Source organism: Dipteris shenzhenensis, chromosome 18 (genome assembly GCF_047967505.1).
Source record: "Dipteris shenzhenensis isolate YYH24624 ecotype China chromosome 18, Dip_SZ_1.0, whole genome shotgun sequence".
Lineage (NCBI taxonomy): Eukaryota > Viridiplantae > Streptophyta > Polypodiopsida > Gleicheniales > Dipteridaceae > Dipteris > Dipteris shenzhenensis.
The window spans coordinates 5,861,186-5,878,970 of NC_141613.1; the positions used below are offsets into that span (position 1 = coordinate 5,861,186).

General features: G+C 40.8%; 1 protein-coding gene across 1 annotated transcript in view; it reads right to left on the reverse strand.

Moving 5' to 3' along the window:
• Positions 1-9,457: 9,457 nt before the first annotated feature.
• Positions 9,458-17,785, reverse strand: part of LOC147890734 (intraflagellar transport protein 57-like) — a 264,145-nt gene continuing 255,817 nt past the window's right edge. The window contains exons 18-19 of the mRNA XM_087389811.1: positions 17,566-17,622; positions 9,458-9,529 (exon numbers count right to left, since the gene is read on the reverse strand). Of these exons, the coding sequence (XP_087245937.1) occupies positions 9,458-9,529; positions 17,566-17,622 (129 nt within the window). The remainder of the gene's footprint in view (positions 9,530-17,565; positions 17,623-17,785) is intronic.

The following is a 17,785-nucleotide window of genomic DNA, read 5'->3' on the forward strand; positions in this document are numbered from 1 at the left end:
AGCACTGGTCTTGCAAAGCAGGTTCTTCAATCACCAAATCCCATGGGCCGGTTGGCCAAATGGTTGGCAGTTCTACAAGAATATGATTTTTCTTTTAAAATTGTAAAAGGGGGTTGTTCCAACTTGAAGAATGCTTTGATTGATTTAGAGGAGTGCCTTGATGTAACCCTTGTAGCAGCCATAGAAGTTGGGGATCCATGGTATGGTGGTATCTACAAGTTTCTGACTACTTTCTCCTTTCCTTTAGAAAGTACTAGCTATGAGAGAAAGAAGATCCGCAGAGATAGTAGGCGCTACACCCTCCTTGATGGGGTGTTGTACCGTCAAGGCATGGATGGGGTACTAAGACGGGCCATTGATGCAGATGAAGTGCCTAAGGTATTGAAGCATTATCATGATGGATTTTGTGGAGGCCACTATGCCAGTGACTATACAACTAAGAAGATTTTACATGCTGGATACTATTGGCCGACCTTGTTCAAGGATGTCACTTTGTATTGCAAAACCTGTGAACCATGCGATTCTTTGGTAGGAAGGATTTGCATCCTGGGCAACATCACCCAATGATGTCCATCCATCCGTTTCAGAAGTGGGGAATAGATTTTGTCGGGCCCTTGCCCATGACTGCTCGCAAAAAGAAGTATCTTTTGGTAGCCACTCAGTATGTCACTAAGTGGGCTGAAGCTATCGCCCTCCCCACTGCAAATGGTAAGGTAGTTTCAAATTTCATATTTGAATGTATCTGCACAAGGTTTGGGACACCCATGGAGATTGTCTTTGACCATGGGAGTCCATTCTTAAATGAAGCAGTGGAGTTACTCATGGATCGCATGGGTATTGATCATCACACTTCTAGCATCTATTATCTAGCATCCATGGGTCAAACAGAGCGGACCAATGGCCTCCTTTGTAAAACCATGGGAAAAATGGCCACAGGGAATAGGAGCCAATGGGATCAGAAGGTCACTGAAGCCATGTGGGCTTACAACATCACTCATAAAACGTCTACAGGTCACACTCCTTTCGAGTTGGTGTATGGTACTGAGGTAGTTTTACCACTAGAGATAGAGATTCCAGCCTTGAGATTGGCACAGGAACAGAGGATGACAGAAGATGAACATGTAGAGGCCAGATTGGTACAACTTGAGAAGTTAGATGAAACCCGACGCCTTGCACTACACCAAACAGAGATACAAAAGAATCGACAAAAGGCCCGCTTGGATGCTAAGATTCGCAAGGGATGGGAAAGACACTTTGTTGAGGGGGATGTTGTGCTATGCTTTGATAATAGATTGGACCACCAAATGGATAAGAAGTTTCTGCCACTGTGGACTGGTCCATACAAAGTCATCAAGGAACGTAGCAATGGGTCTGTACAAGTTCAGGAGCTGCATGAATCATATGGCAAGAAGGTGATCGACAAGCATTACCTCAAGCCTTTCTTTGTGCGTGATGGACCCAGGCATGGAAATGCTGTGCATCCCCTGCCTGGGGGGGGGAACTGTTATGGATAAAATTGTCTAAGGAAAAAGGCATTAATATGTGTGTGTGTTTGTATATGTGGCAATAGTATAATAAAATATGGTGTGCATAGGGCCCAAGGTTGAGGTGGCAGGGCATGACCATGTGCCACCCTTCCATGTAAGAGGACCCATAAGGTGTGTTGTACACAATCCATGATAGTAATATCATAAAATGTAAGGTGGCATGGCTCCTCCATGTGCCACCCCTCCACCTAGGCTGCATTTAGTGAGATATGGCTCAAAGTCCATGGGAGAAGTAATATAAAATAGGTGGAGATGGATATTATATTGAGTTATTCCCTCCATATGGGATAGGCCCATGTGGGGGAGGTATAGAAGGTCTAAGAGAGCAAGTTAAATAATGGGGAAAGTAGGATGAGGTGGCAAGATTCCTTGTGCCAACCCTCCACTTGTCCTCCTAGAGGTTTGAACATATTATAAAATTGGGAAGAGACCAAGGGAGTATCATAGACTTGAGATATGGGGCTTGATTTATGTGGAAAATTGAGGCAAAGGGTTGTCGCACACAATTAAGAGTGCGTAACCACCTAGCCCACATGGGAGACTTTTCCACACACACCATGCATGTGGGAGGATACATTAATTGGGAGAGACCCCCTCTTTTGGCTATAAAAGGAGGGGGCTATTCCTTGATGGGACACGCTCATTCTTGTAAAGCCACCTAGCTAGTATTTTGATATTTCCCTCTCATCCTTTCTTTCAAATAAAGTATGGTTCTCTTCCCTTGATGTCTCCATCTCTACATTCCTCCTCCTATCATGTACATGCTTCTCTTCCCCCTCTCCCTTTCCCCCTTGTGTCATAGTCTCCCTCTTCCTCCCCTCCACTTCTAATTCCTTTTCCCCTCCCATGACAATGGTTCGCCCTCGCAATCTCCTTTTCTCCATGGCCCTCGAGCGTCGCCATCCTTAGCCTCTAGCCTCTGGTCTTGATTTCTTTTCCGGCTAATAGTATGTTCGTGTGTTTGAATATCTTTCATATTACTATTCAAAAAGCCTTTACTGCATGTTATGTGTTGACAATAAAATTTACAACTTCAAATTTTTTATTTTGTTTGTATACAGGAGCATTTTCCACCCATAAAATGCCATGTTCATGCGAGTGCCTCTTCTTTGAAATTCGGTAAAAAAGAACTTATATTTCATCTTCCCCATTATAGAATCATCATTTTTTTAGCAAGGGTAACATTGATTGGACCTTGTGTTTATAATAGCGTGCACATATGAATGGGTTTTCTCTAATTGGTTTTCTCACAAGTTTTTCATCTTCAATGTTTGTCGTGTTTTTTGTTATTGTGGAGTCAGGATTTTAAAACGTGACTCAAGTGACTCCCACATGCGTTTTACACAAAAGAAGACTAGAAAGAAGGTTGGTGGTCCCAATTGCCTCATCATTGCGAATGCTTTTACACATCTTCTCCTTGTTATCTGGAGATGTTCTTAAAGATTCGAAAGATCTATAACCTATTATTGATTGCAAAACATTTTTAATGTTTTTATTGTTCATGACATCTTTGGCTATATGTGTTGTATTTTGGAGCATTCCCTTGAGCAAGGGTGGCCATATTGATTAGATTACTTGTTGGATAAGTACTTTTATTGATTTGAAGAATAGATTTTGTATATTTTGACAAAATAGCAAGGATTTATGCATTAATTTCGTTTTCACAATGTCCAGGTATGCTAATTTGAGATTGCCAATTCATATAGGTGTTTCGAAGAATAGTGTTTGCCAAATTTAGCTCTTCATTGTGCATGTCTTGGAAATACCGTAGTGGATTTAATTTCCACATGGTGCTAGAAATTGACTATGTCAATCTCATCCTCTTTGTTTTCTTCTACTATTTCCTCTTTACTAATACGTGTGATGTTGTTTTTTTGTTTTGTAAAGCATGTTGACATGAATGTGCACTATTTATTCTTTATAGTTTTTCTATGTTGTTTGACATAGAGGAATTTTTAGGAGTGTGTGGAGTGCATTCATGAGTAGTAATGGTCTAACATTTCCAATAAGATATGTTGACTTGTACTCTGTTTTCATTTTTATACCAATTATCATGTTAGCATCTTCATCCAAAATTGTGGTAAGATGTGTTTCTTTGTTGTGTCTACTAATATATTTATAATGCTTCCTTTGATACCATATTGACAATTAAAAGTGAGTTTTGTTATTTATGTGAAAGTTATTCTTGGAGATACTAACTGTTCTTCTATTTGATTCAAAATATATATTGCTTATATTGGTTGATTTATACATATTTGAGTGGGATTAAAGTATTGAGGTACTTTGTTTTTTATCATTCTACATTTTTTACATATACGATATCTTTTGGCTTCGTATAAAGGGACAAGCTTTTTTTCCTTTCAAGTATCCATTGGAAGTAGGTTTCTTTAAGAAGGAATTTAAAAAAAAAGCAATCTTTCACATGAAAAAACATGCATAACATGGTGTGTCTTTAATTACTTCTATATATTAAAAATGTACTGTGAAGGATTGCCCAACATAGATATATACTTTGTGTTGTCTACATTTTTATCTATTATAATGGATCGCTTTCTTTTTTTGGTTTAATTTCTAATTGTTTGATTTCCTTCAATGTGATGTGCCATTGCATGCTCAACGTTCTTTTCATTATCACGACTTCAATTCACTAGTAAAGATTTTGAAGCATGGCTACCATTTCTCAGATATTGTATTTTATGCATGATTGTGTGTATGGATATTTCAATATTGGAAAAGTGTTTTTGATATACTTCAATTTTAAAGTTGAAGATTTGAACTATGCTTTTTATAAGAGAATCCAAAGGGGAAAATGTGAAGGTATTGTCTTCCAATATTTCCAAATATTCTTTCATTTATTTTTTTTGAGGGTACATCATCTTTGATTCTATGAGCTATAGCCTTACAAAAAAGCTTTGGTTACATGGAAGCTCAAAATGTATGAAAAGCAAGTAAATATGCATTTGTTAAGATGCAAATTGTTCTAGAAAAGGAGAAAGCAAATCAAAACGTGTATTGCTACCTTGAATTGCCATTTTAATTATTGATGTCATAACTTTTAGTCAAATATATATAGAAGAAGAAGAAGTAGTTAAATGTTGGGCAAAAGAGAAATAATTAGTACTTTTAATGTTGTTTATGAGCTTAAATTCAAAAACGATTCAAAAATCTATAAATCAAAATTTAACAAACCTTAGAAGAAGAATGTGTGGTAGCTTTGCATTGATGGGAGAGTTAAAGGCAAGCAAAAGTAGAAACAATATTTCAAGGGAAGAATGAATGTTTTAGTGTTCTAAAACTAAGGAATTGATTCACACATGATGAAGTTTGTAAAAGAAATTGCAAATTCATTGAGGATGTATTTGAAATTACCTTCATCGTGAATGTAAGTAATTGATTCGCACATGACAAAGTTTGTAAAAGAAATAACCTTACTTATTTGATCCACCCTCTATTTTGTCCTTCTATTATTGTTAAAAATCTCTAGGTCCTAAAGTCTTTCTTGGGTAACATCTTAGTTGGTCTTAAATTTGCATGAAGGTTTCTTTTAGCTTGTACATTTCTCTTCCATCTCCTTTTTCCTCTCAAATCTATATCGCCCCAATCCATAATATTTTCACAGAGAGAGAGAGAGAGAGAGAGAGAGAGAGAGAGAGAGAGAGAGAGAGAGTATATTTTTGAAAAGTACCCTATAGTAAATCCATCTACTGAAGAGTAGCTATATATTACAAAATATAATCTCAATGTTGAAATAATCATGGCAATAGCTAATTCAACATTAAAGCATTCTTAGTTTCAATGTCCACACAAAAATACTTTCTAGAAACCAAAACATATAAATAGTAAGAGCTACATTCTTTTTTGATAGCTCAAATCCATTTAAAAACTATGTCAAGTGAAGCATTACTTGAAAAATATGATCATCTTCAAACAGTATTTCATGTGCAAGTAAGGTCTTGATTGCATCAATATTTCTTAGAAATGATTGTCATGTGCGACTATGCATGTAAGAAAGTGTTCTTTTTCTGGTGAGATGTCATAATCCTTCTAAGATTCTCTAGATCAAAAGAGTTATAGGAATATAAGTTTTTCTTGACCTACTATATGGTGGAAATTTTGAGAATAAGGAAGGGTTAGTTGTCTACTAATGGTATGCACCCAACGTTGATTGGCATGTCTAATGCTTGCATGTGGAATATTGGAATCCTTAACTATAGGAGCTATAAGAGGTTTCTAGTGCATATACCATATCAAGCGAAAAAGAGGTTGCTCCTCAGTAAATAGAAACACAATGTTGCAAATAGGGAGATACTAATATGATATGAGATAAAGACGTTATGCTTCTAGGCTCAAGAAAGAGTGGATCCATTTAGAGTCATGCATAATGAAATGTATGTAAGAATATGTGGATGAATGACTCAGGTTTAGCTTGTTTGTTAACTTCAAATGTTTTTTCCATTCTTTAGCATACCAGTATGTTGTCTCCAAATGCAAGCTCAGGTTTTAGGCTTATACATTTGCTCATTAAGCTACATTCATACTATGTGTATGGATCTGATACTATCCCAGTTCATGAAGATACTATAATTTGATAGGGGTCTTATTATCACACAACAAAAGTTTTAGGTGCATATCATTAATATTAAATGGGTCATAAAAATATTACTAATTTTTCCCATTCCATCAATCCAACCCATGCACTTCACTTGAATTTTGAGCTTGGTCTTCCCCAATGCCCAAAAAGTTTTATGCACTAGTGCTTCCACAACCACTTTCCCAATTCCCAAAACGTCTTATGTATTGGCCACTCCCCAACCACATCTTTATGAATGTGATGGTGGTTCTTTTTGTACCTTGCTTGATTCTTTGACATCTTATGTGATGTACCGTGTGTGGCCCTCTAATACTTGATTTGTCACATGCATAGAGCTCTTGGATTGTGGCTATTTTCCTTCTATTTTGTGCCACATGATTTCTCTATCCATCTTCAACATGCAAGGTGCTTTGAACATGAGTTTCGAGACACAAGTTACTCAGTGGTTTGAGCAACTATAGTGACTCTTGCAGCTTCACGTGCCTCCAACCCCTCGATAAGTTCCTCAAAGTTGAATCCCTTCCCTGTTTTCTTTCCTCTAGCATATTCATACTTCTTTTCACTCAAAATTGTTTCATTTTTCATGTTCATAAATCCAAATCTGACAAGTTTCTATGTGATGTGTTCACTTTCTCTTGACTTTTCTCTATCAACAAGACCCAAATTCTTGGTAGAACATTTGTGATTTAAATTTTCAAAAGAGATCAAGATGTTTCAAATCTTTTAATAACAAGTTTGCAACATATAAGCAGTCTCAAAATCGTTTGTCATTTGGACTTTTGGGGTTTGCTACATAGAACCATCCATGGCTTACAGAGCTTGTATGTTAGAAATGAGTTGCACAAAATTCTCTCTATATGGCAAGACTTCTTCCTCTCTATCCAAATCTATGGTTTGAGACAAACAGTCACAAAATTGAAATCATCATCCATGGAAGGGCTAGATGATAAGCCTATTATACCATTGGGTAGAGTAGATGCAAAGATGTTCACCGATTAATTAACAATATGACACCGCCAGTTAGTGATGTCATTTGATGGATAGTGGCAAGTCCATAGAGCTAGGATTGTCCCTGGAGCCTTGTAAAGAATGAGGAAAGAAAGTGGTATAAAGAGTTTAGGGTTGGCCCTACTATTACCCAATCTGCATATAAATCAAATTATTGTCTAGAATTTATTGTTTCCCATGCTCAACCCTCCAAAGGTCTCAAAAAGGCATCTTGATATAGAGATTGGTTCTTGGAAAGTCTTTTAAAGGTCCTTAGATGTATTCTTAAAGAGCTATAGTGTTCTACAAGTGAAATTCTCCAATCTCTTCCCGAGAATGTGGTGATGGTCTTTAATTAGACGCATGCAGCTATAAGCGAGAGTAATGATATTTCAGACAGTAGGAAAATTTCTTATTATAAGCCCAAGTGGTAGGCAAAATGGACCAAAGTATAACCTTGAAGTCAGCTAATCACATAAATCATGAACTAGTCAATTGAGAGCTTGGATACTCTTCGGCGTAAATCCATCATTGCTGCAGCTGACATGAGGCTACTCAATGGTCCTCCAAGAGATCATGGATTCCTTGTGACATACCTTTATCTCAGATTTTTCGAGACCTTGAGGAGTTGGAGATGATAGGAGGTGGATTAGCAGGGGATAGGAAATCTAGTCCTTGACTTTGAGAAAGCCTATGGTTTCCTCGAGGCATTCTTGGTTGGCTGGGATTCTTGCTTTTTGTAGCTGAGCCAACGCTTCTAGTGTCAGAAATTGGATTTCAACACTCATTCTCCCATTTGGTGAGGGTCGTTTGCTAGACAATCAATAAAATGAAGCTCATGCTAACTATCTCGACCTGCACATTGGGAGTCGTTCATATCTTGCATGATTTTGCCATGTTTCGATGGGATCCTAGCTTATTGCTTTCAATGTTTCTATTGGGGCAACGTTGTCAGAACGTAGAGATTGCTTATGGATTGTTAGGGGCTTATATCATAATAGAAGATCTCGAGAATACTGAGTCAAATTTGCATTCTCCTTTTATATTACTTGGTTTGCCATGGCTAAGCAATGGCCAAACGATGACTTCACCTTTTTTTAGGTAGTTTTTTTCGCTTGAAAACAAGGTGGCACTCCCACTCAAGCCCTGCCACAAGATAGAGAAAGAAAGAAGGCAAAGAGTAGTTAAAGTTGGAGCATTTTTCAAAGTTAGGCGCATATTAAGTGATGGATGATTTGTCCAAAATGCATATGAAGTGCTAGAAAGCATCGCGTTTGTTTTGGGTTCTCTTATTATGGGCCTTCAAGTGTCAAAGTTGTGAAGGTATCCTTTCAGACTAAGGGATTTTATCATAGTAGTTTGAATTTTCATCAGGATCAAAATTTTGACTTTAAGGCCTTTAAATTATGTTTGTATTTGTTGCTAGGCTAGCCCACTTGGTATCCACCTACCCAAATGTTTGAGTTTCAAGCTAGCATGAAGCCATTGCTCTAGTACCGCCCTTGAGACCACCAATTGGCTATGGCTCTCAAATAGAAGCTACAATTTCCCACCTGATGAAAATTTGTGCATCGAGAAGCATTTACATTGGTTATGATTTTGCATTTAGATACGTAATCTGAGGAGCTGGTTTGTCTTTGTAAAACAATCATAAAATAAAAAACTGTGGTACATTTATAATCATTGTAATATCTTACAGGCTTTGGAACTTCTTGAAGAGTGGATGCCAATCATTGGCATAGTGGGACAACAAAGTACTGGTGGTAAGGCAGACAGATACATTGTTTTAGTATTCAGTTTGTAAGGATACCCATGAAAGTGGATTCAAATAGCAGTTGAGGCAGGTACATTCCTAGTTAATTATGTGCACCCTTTCCAGGTAGACCGTGAATAAAACATAAATAATAATATGATGGGATATTCTCCACAAAATTCAGAGGAGAATCCCTTGAAAAATCTATGAACTTCGCTTAATATTGTGAGGGGCTCATATATCCTTCAAATACTCTGCATTTGCATCCGAATGGTACTTCTTGAAGATGCAGGTCCTAGGATTATTTCCTGAATTTTGGCATCTCATTATAAAGGCATAGCCTCTGCAATTAATTTTTAGGATTCATATTATACTTTGACTTGATGAGACTTGATAGTCGACCATTTTTAATAGTCAACAAGACACTATCGTAAATTATTATCCAAATTTTCTTAATTTACTTTCCCAAACCAAATATATACATTTGGATAGCCAAAAACAGTTTAAAACAATACGGGCAGGAACCAGATTCTCAAACCATCCAGCAAGAGAAGCAATATATTCAAAAGGTATCTGTTGTCATGAAGTTGAATTGGTCTCTTTAACAAGATCTCTTGGAATTGTTGTCCCAATACTCTGGTTGATTTGATTCTGGAGAAAATTAGAATATCAAATCAGCAAGCAAGTTTTTGATGAGGAAAAAACAAAAAACTTATATCTTTTAACAAAGATTATTTCAAAGAAAAGACTTCTAATAAATATGAAAGAAACTCCAAGAGCACATGGTAGGAATAGATCATGCAAAGCATGAGAAACCAAACAACTCAAGAGTACAAAAACTTGAATTTTAGACATGAAGCACTCTGAAAATCCATTGCAGGCAATAAATGGAATATCTTCTTGTGGAAGAATCCACAATAACATGTTTGAGTTTGAAACATATGCTTCTTGGATAGAAAACTAACAGTCCCTGTCAGTAGCATTCCTAAAACAGTGCAATGAAAATAGCATTCTCACAGGGCCGCTGTAGATATAGCTATCATTTCTTAGTAAGGGAAATCCCACTCATGAGATTGAAACCTGTTATTTTTAAGAAGATCATACCATGTGGTATAAGAAATCCAAATTAATCAAAGCAGCTGTCAACATAGAAAAAGTGGGTGGAAAGCCCCTATGTAGCCATTAAAGAGCTGGCTGAGCACATGCCTTGCATACATATCTCGAACCACCCTCCAGTCCCCTTGGCAATGGTCCAAACCATGTAGAGTATGAAGAAGGTCTATCATTATAGTCTTCAGGATCTCTGAGTATCTTTAAGATACCTATTGTCTGGCCTCCGAGCATTTGTAGACAACCAACATTCCCAATATGCCATTCCACTAAGCTCCATGTCATATAGCATAGTTACGCTGAAACGCGTTTCAAAGGCCAGCCACGCCTGAAATGCCGTTTTCAAGGAAGCTTGGATCCTGAAATGCGTTTCAGGGTTTGAAACGTTTCAGGACCCTAAAACGGCTGGTTGAAATGTTTCAGCCAGTCTGAAACGTGTTTCAGAGCACAAAAACGGCCCGTTTCAAACAACAAAGCGTCGGGTCTTGAAAATCCGCCGCCAGCACAATTTTGGTCGTTTTGATTTCAATTTTGGGCTCGTGCGCAATGTTTCACTCCTTCCACTCCTTCAGCCTCATACTCTCTCCATCCTCAAGGTTTTCTAGCCCTCCTTGAGCCCCATTCACTCCTTTGCACTCCTTTCTCTCATGGACGCTGCTTTAGCCCTCCATCATCATCTACTCCCCTTCTCCCTCCTTCAAAGCTCAAACTCCACTCCTTCAGCTCTCTTTTAGGCTTCAGCCCTCCTTCAGCCCCCCCTTTCAGCCCTCTCTTTCAGCCTTCTAAGTTAACTTCCAAGTTCTAATTTGTAACTTGTTCTGAGTTCTAACTTCTAAGTGACGTTGTGGTAAGTATTATGCACTATATTTTAAGTTACAGGAAGGATGTAAGCTTAGGAAGGGAGGGGGCGGGGAGGGAGAGGGAGGGCGGGGGAGAAGAAGGGAAAGGAGGGGGCGGGATAGGAAGGGAGGGAGGGCGCTGGCGGGGAAGGGGAATGAGGGCGGGGTAGAGGAAGGGAGAGGGCTGGTTAGGAAGGGTGGGGTGAAGGAGGGGGCGGGAGGGGGGGAGGAGGGGGGTGGGGAGAGTAGGGGCAGTAGGTGGGGGGGGGAGAGGGGAGCGGGTGAGGGGAAAGGAGGGGCAGGGGAGGGGGAGGGAGAGGGCGGGGGGGGTGGGGAGGGGCGGGGAGGGCAGGGGCAGCAGGCGGGGGGGGAGACGGGAGCGGGTGAAGGGAAAGGAGGGGGTGGGGGAGGGGGAGGGAGGGGGCGGGGGGGGAGGAGAGGGGCGGGGAGGGCAGGGGCGGGGGTAAAGAAGGGGGCGGGGGAGAGGGAGGGAGGGGGGCGGGGGAGAAGGAGGGGGCGGGGAAGGCAGGGGCAGCAGGCGGGGGAGGGAGAGGGCAGCGAGGGGAGGGGGCAGGGAGGGCAGGGAGGGGAGGGGGCAGTGAGGGGAGGGAGGGAGAGGGCAGCGAGGGGAGGGGGCAGCGAGGGGAGGGAGGGGAGAGGGCAGCAAGGGAAAGGAGGAGGAGGGTGAGGGAGGGGCTGATGGGGAGGAGCAGCAGCTCTCTAGTGTGACCAAAATACCTGATTTTACATGCGTCTTTTGGTATATCTTTTCATTCCCTCCTGAAGAGACATGGCAGTAGGAGAATGCAAGCTAACTAGGAACGGAATGGAAATATGGAAAGCATAATTGAAAGAACAAGTGCTAGGCAATGATAACCAAAATACTCACTGTTAGAACATGAAGTTAAGTGTGAGGGTGTCCTAGAGTCCTAGGGTGTCCTACAGTTGTGTGGGTGTGAATGTGTCTAGTAGGTGAGCAATTAGTGCCACCTCCTAGAGTTAGGTGTGTGAGGTGGAGGCTAGTGATCTCACCTGTGATATCAGAAGATGAGGCTTCCCAGCCTATAAAATGGGCATTGTACTTCACGTTATCAATGAATCACATCAAGTTGTTATGTGCCCCATATATGTTTCCATCATGTGATTGCTCCCTGGTTCCTTCATGTGGTATCAGAGCCATGTCTCCTTCTCCTTGGCCTCACTTGGAACCTGTCTACAATTGTTGACTGGTGAGCTGCTGGTTGAGAAGATGCCCGCAACTGCTTAAGAGCCGACAGTACTGCCATGAAGACATGTTGCAAGTGCAAGATCGCAGGAGTCACTCTATGGGCAAAGATCATAGTCATTCTTGAGTGTTGTTGCATCACACTAGCTGAGGCGTTACCTTCTTGAAGGATATAGCTGGCATACCGAGCGTGGAGTTTTTGTCCTGAAATAGCTCACGTTGATCGATGTGAGACCACAACCTTCTTCTGAAGAATCCTTTGCTTGAAAGCATTGTGAGTGTCTCTGTAGCTCTTGTTGCCTACTGCATGCAACAGCATCAACAAGTACGCTTTCTTTACAGACATGCGCTGAATATGTCAAAGGTATCCTCAAGCTTTTGGGCGCATGCGGAAATGACCGATGGCAAAAGAACCAGGCCAATCGTTGAGCTTGGATTCGTTGTTTCAAATTCTTCTTCCTATCATGTCTAACTGCTAGTTTTGCCCTGACTCTACCTGCTTCCTTTCAACAATTTTGTGGAGTACAATTTTGGCTATGGAAGTGTGACTGTTGCTTGGTTATTACTAACGAAGGTTGTGCTCTGTTGTTGCTGAACATATCTACTATCTCTGACCGTCAACCTATTGTCATCTTGTTGAAAGCTGATGCATCGTCTCTCAATCTTCATCGAACTAAACTGAAGACTCTCTTGCTGAGCTGCTATACACTATTCCAGATTCCAATCCTTGTTGTCCTTCAGTTCGTGATTGCACATGTTTTCCCTCTTCCTTGATCAAAATCAAAGGTTGTAGTATGTAAAATTTGGGGCTTTTGCCAAAATTACGTAAATTCAGCCCTCATTTCGACATCGGCTTAGGGATTTTGCTATATTAAGAAAAATTGATCTCATTTGAGGCTACCAACTCGACATTTGTAACCATCAGTTAGACATTTTGAGAGTCATGCTGTAATTACCTCATGTAGCTACTCCTATGAGCTTCATCGACTCGTTCTTCGAGGGCATTCATGCTGGGATCTTCATCGACACTCGGATTTTGGATGCGCATACACCTTGTATGCAACAGCTGTGCGGAGGACATCTCTCATGTCGAGAGATCTTTTATTCCTTTTTTTCCTTTTGGTATTTGGGTCTTCTACCCGGGTTGTCCCCCAAAATGAATGTAATGAAGGGTTGTTGAGTGTTATTGAGTTAATAAAGGTTCTCAGCCTTGGATTGTCCTCCTAAAATGATGTAACCTTTTCTATTTTTTGTGTTTGACTCCCTGCCATTCTGTTCTGGAGTCAGGAGGGGGATGTACTGTGGGAGCCATGTTGTATTGGCTTTGATGGGTCCTTTTATCAGTCCTGGCATATGAGTTTCAGAATGTCGGTGCATTGGTTTCCTAGACCTCTGAGTTGGTCATGCATCCATGTTGAGACACGAGCCTCTCAGTTATGTTGGGACATAAAGCCATGAGAGTGCTTAGTCCGACCTCTGAACCATCTGAGTTGGCATGGCAGCCATGTCTAGTTCAGACATTGCACAGATTAGCAGACTCCGTCATTGTCATGTTCTGTTCTTTTCCATTCCAGTAGTCTCTCACCTTTTTTTCATGGGGGGGTGTTAGAACATGAAGTCAAGTGTGAGGGTATCCTAGAGTCCTAGGGTGTCCTATAGTTATGTGGGCGTGAATGTGTCTAGTAGGTGAGCAATTAGTGCCACCTCCTAGAGTTAGGTGTGTGAGATGGAGGTTAGTGATCTCACCTGTGATGTCAGAAGATGAGGCTTCCCAGCCTATAAAATGGGCATTGTACTTCATGTTATCAATGAATCACATCAAGTTGTTATGTGCTCCATATCTGTTTCCATTATGTGATTGCTCCCTGGTACCTTCACTCACATGATATAAAGCTTGATGTTGACTGATGTGTCTTGACTCAGGATAAGTACAACACTATATAGTGTGACACTAGACTCTAGAAAGTCACAATGTCTATGGGATATCTCCCAATATGACACGTGGCATGTCTAGTTCTCACTAGACTATAAAACACCCCCTAGACAACTAGTACACTCATTTTTGACTCACTTTGGCTTCATATTCCAACACCCCCCCATGAAGACAAGGTGAGAGACTACTGGAATGGAACCAAGAACAAAACATGACAATGACGGTCATCAAAACTGTGCATGCCGGTCTAGAACTAGACATGGTTCCCACATAATCTCAGAGACAAGTGAGCATGGCTCAGAGGCTAGTGAGCATAACTTAGAAAGCTCATCTAGCATGGCTTAAAGGCTCATCATGCATGGATGCATGACCAACTCAGAGGTCTAGGAGACCAATGCACTAACATCCTGGAACTTTCAAGCCAGGCCTGATAAACAAATAGACCTATCAAAGCCAATACATATGGCGCCCACAGTACATCCTCCTTTGGATTCATAATAGGACATGTTAGGAAGACACACACCAAAAAAGAGAAAACCCAATACATCATTTTTAGGAGGACTATCCAAGGCAGAGGACCTTTAGACTCACTGAAAACCAAAATTCAATACATCAATTTTTGGGGGACTACCCAAGGCAGAGAACCCAAGTACATCGAGCCATAGAATAGATTTTAAAAAGATCTCTTTGTATAAGAGATGTCCTCCACAAAGTTGTTGCACATGTGTGTGCACATTCTTATTGATAAATGGGTGAATTCTGAGAAGAATGCCCCCTAAAGAAAGTGTCGATGAAGTCCATGGGAACAACTCGTGGAGCGATCACCGCATGACTCTCAACGTGTCGGACTGAGAGTCACCCAAAAGTCAATGTAGAGCCTCAAGTACCACGAGCAATCAGGAGTCAATCAACGTGTAGTACCTCAGGCACCAATCGGAGAAATCACTTTTTGATGGAGAGTGGTCTACATCAAGCTCGAGGTAATGCACCAGTGTCGAAGTAGAAGAGAGTGACCAAGGGTAAGGGCAGCTTCACATGAATACTGGACAGCAGCTCAATAATCGGGAGTTGACTAAAAGAGTGCAATGTCAGGCTGCTCACAGGTTGCTGAAGAGGAGTGCAGGATAGAATTCAGGCTACTGTAACATATGGCGGGAGCTTTTACTGGCGGAACTGAGGCGGAAATGTGGGCAGCTCGAATGGCGAGGAGATAGAGCTGGGACGGGTGAGCTGTGGCTGCTGAACGGCGGGCTCACTGCTGGAGCAGATATTACGGAGATACTGAGCTGCATGAGGTGGAAATTGCAGTAATAATGGCGGGTATTTGCAGGGTTGTAGGAAGGCAAAGTATGCAGAGACTTATGGCGGGCAGGAGGAGCTCAGTTTAGCGCAAATTTCAGCCAGGAATAGGTGGGAATTGCAGACGAAATATGCTTCAGCAGAGGGGCAGAAGTTGAGCTGCGCTAGAGCAATAAATCTCGGGCAGATGAGGAGCCAGAATGTGGGTTTGCCTTCATCAAATGGCGAAAATTTTCACGCAGGTACAGCAGCAAACTGTAGCAGCTCCACATCTTCTTTTTCTTCATGCTTCAAGTCTCCACGTTGGGGAAGCTCCAATGCCGGTGGTGAGGCTTGGGTAGGAGGAGAGGAGCTCAAGGTGGAGAGGCAAAGGAAGAAGAGGGAGTGCTCAAGGAAGGAGAGGAGGAGAGGCTAGCCCTTCAAGTGGAAGACAGGACCTTCCAATGAGGAGGAGGGAAGGCAGCTTCATCGCTACTCTCTTACCTCAACCTCTTGGAGGTGGCTCTGATACCGTATGAAGAGACATGGCAGTAGAAGAATGCCAAGCTAACTAGGAACGGAATGGAAATATGGAAAGCATAATTGAAAGAACAAGTGCTAGGCAATGATAACCAAAATACTCACATGATATAAAGCTTGATGTTGAATAATGTGTCTTGACTAAAGATAAGTACAACACTATATCGTGTGACACTAGACTCTAGAAAGTCACAATGTCTATGGGATATCTCCCAATATGACACGTGGCATGTCTAGTACTCACTAGACTATAAAACACCCCCTGGACACCTAGTACACTCATTTTTGACTCACTTTGGCTTCATATTCCAACGCTTCCCTTTGCCATCCAATGTTTTGTGTAGCTTCCAATGCTTTGCGCGGTATCCCACTGGCATCCATCTTCTCAATCTTGTTGAGATAGACCATGTATTGGCATGATGCTTCCCCTTCAAGAGGTATCATAATAGTCTTAGCTAGTAGGATGTGATAGGGTGTTTGTACCTTGACCCCTAGCTCTTCTATGAGAGAGCATTTATGTAAAGTTTCTATTCTAATCTAGTAAGCTCTAGAAATCCCCGGTGCCTAGACTATAGACATCCATAGAAGATGAAGATCTAGGACAAATGGTTCATGTATCAGCCTCCTAAGTTGACTAAATCTATGAAGAACGATTGGACAAACACCCAAAAAGTGTCAAACCATTGCATAAAGGAGTCAAAAATTTTTAGGGCATATATAACTTCAACTGAATCACTCAAGATTCCAGCCTTAATCATTAATGTACTGGAACATCAGTCCCTCTCAATATGTTTACTCTAAAGCTCATGGACTATTAGTAGCATGGCTTTGAAGCAGTAATTTAACCACTTTGAGACATTTGCTAGAGAAATCTTACACCTTCCTACCCATTTGGTGAGTGGGATGTCCCTTATATATTAGAAGATTCAACTGCTTTTCTAGCCAAGCAATGCTCCTCGAGTTCTATGTAGGATAATATTTGGGAGATTGTTGCAGCCTAGAACGTCTAAATAGCAAATTATAGCCTGATGATCAATGGGCACTAGGTCCAACGTACAACCACTCTTGTCAACATATGGTTAGACATAAAACATACCTTGCGAAGTGATATGGGTGCAAGGTATAGAGGGTTCCAAATAGAATACTGCGCATCATCGGTGCTTTTGCAAGGCCTAGCCTATAGGTTGAGGAGTCCGGTGGTTGTATATCCCTACACACACGTTGTTGGCCCCTACTCCTGGGTTATAAGTGTCCATGAGTCACAACCTAGAGACGTCGCTTGAAAGCAGTATAGTTTTGGTTTGATAAAAGAGATGCCCCTTGTGATTACAAGGTCTTGTGGCAATTGAATAGATTCTTAGAGACATGTTGATCACGAAGAGTACTTTGGAGATTCAATGACACAATAGAAGCTCAAGTCAAGATATTAAGTTATATGGAAACTCACTAAGTTAGCATGAAAGCAAAACAACCTTCATTTACACAATTCATTTTTTGTTATTTAAAAACTACTTCTAAGTCAACTTTTTCTTTGCCATATAGAGAAGTGTACAAACATTCATTCCTTAGATATGCTACTATAAAAAGTGATTCTAATAAATTCAAGGATACATGGAAGAGAGTAAGTTCAAGTACACTAGTGTACACATCATTAAAATGTTGTTGAAGAGTACCTGGAGGAGAGTATATATATCTTCATAAGGCTATAATATATCCAATCCTACAAATGAACCTTTTTTTTAAAGGAACAAGCATAAGGTACCTGGAGGAGAGTATGCTCTAGTACACCTATGCGGACTTCCATCTCTTGAAGCTCCACCTATAGCGTGAGAAATTGTCAGGTAAAGATGTCACTTCGAAAATGATGTTACGAGGAAACATAATAAAAATTTTGATTTAAATTATAAGATATATTGCAATTCCGAATTGGAGATCCTATGGAAAGATTTTTTTAGACACACACCACACACACCGTTTTTGGT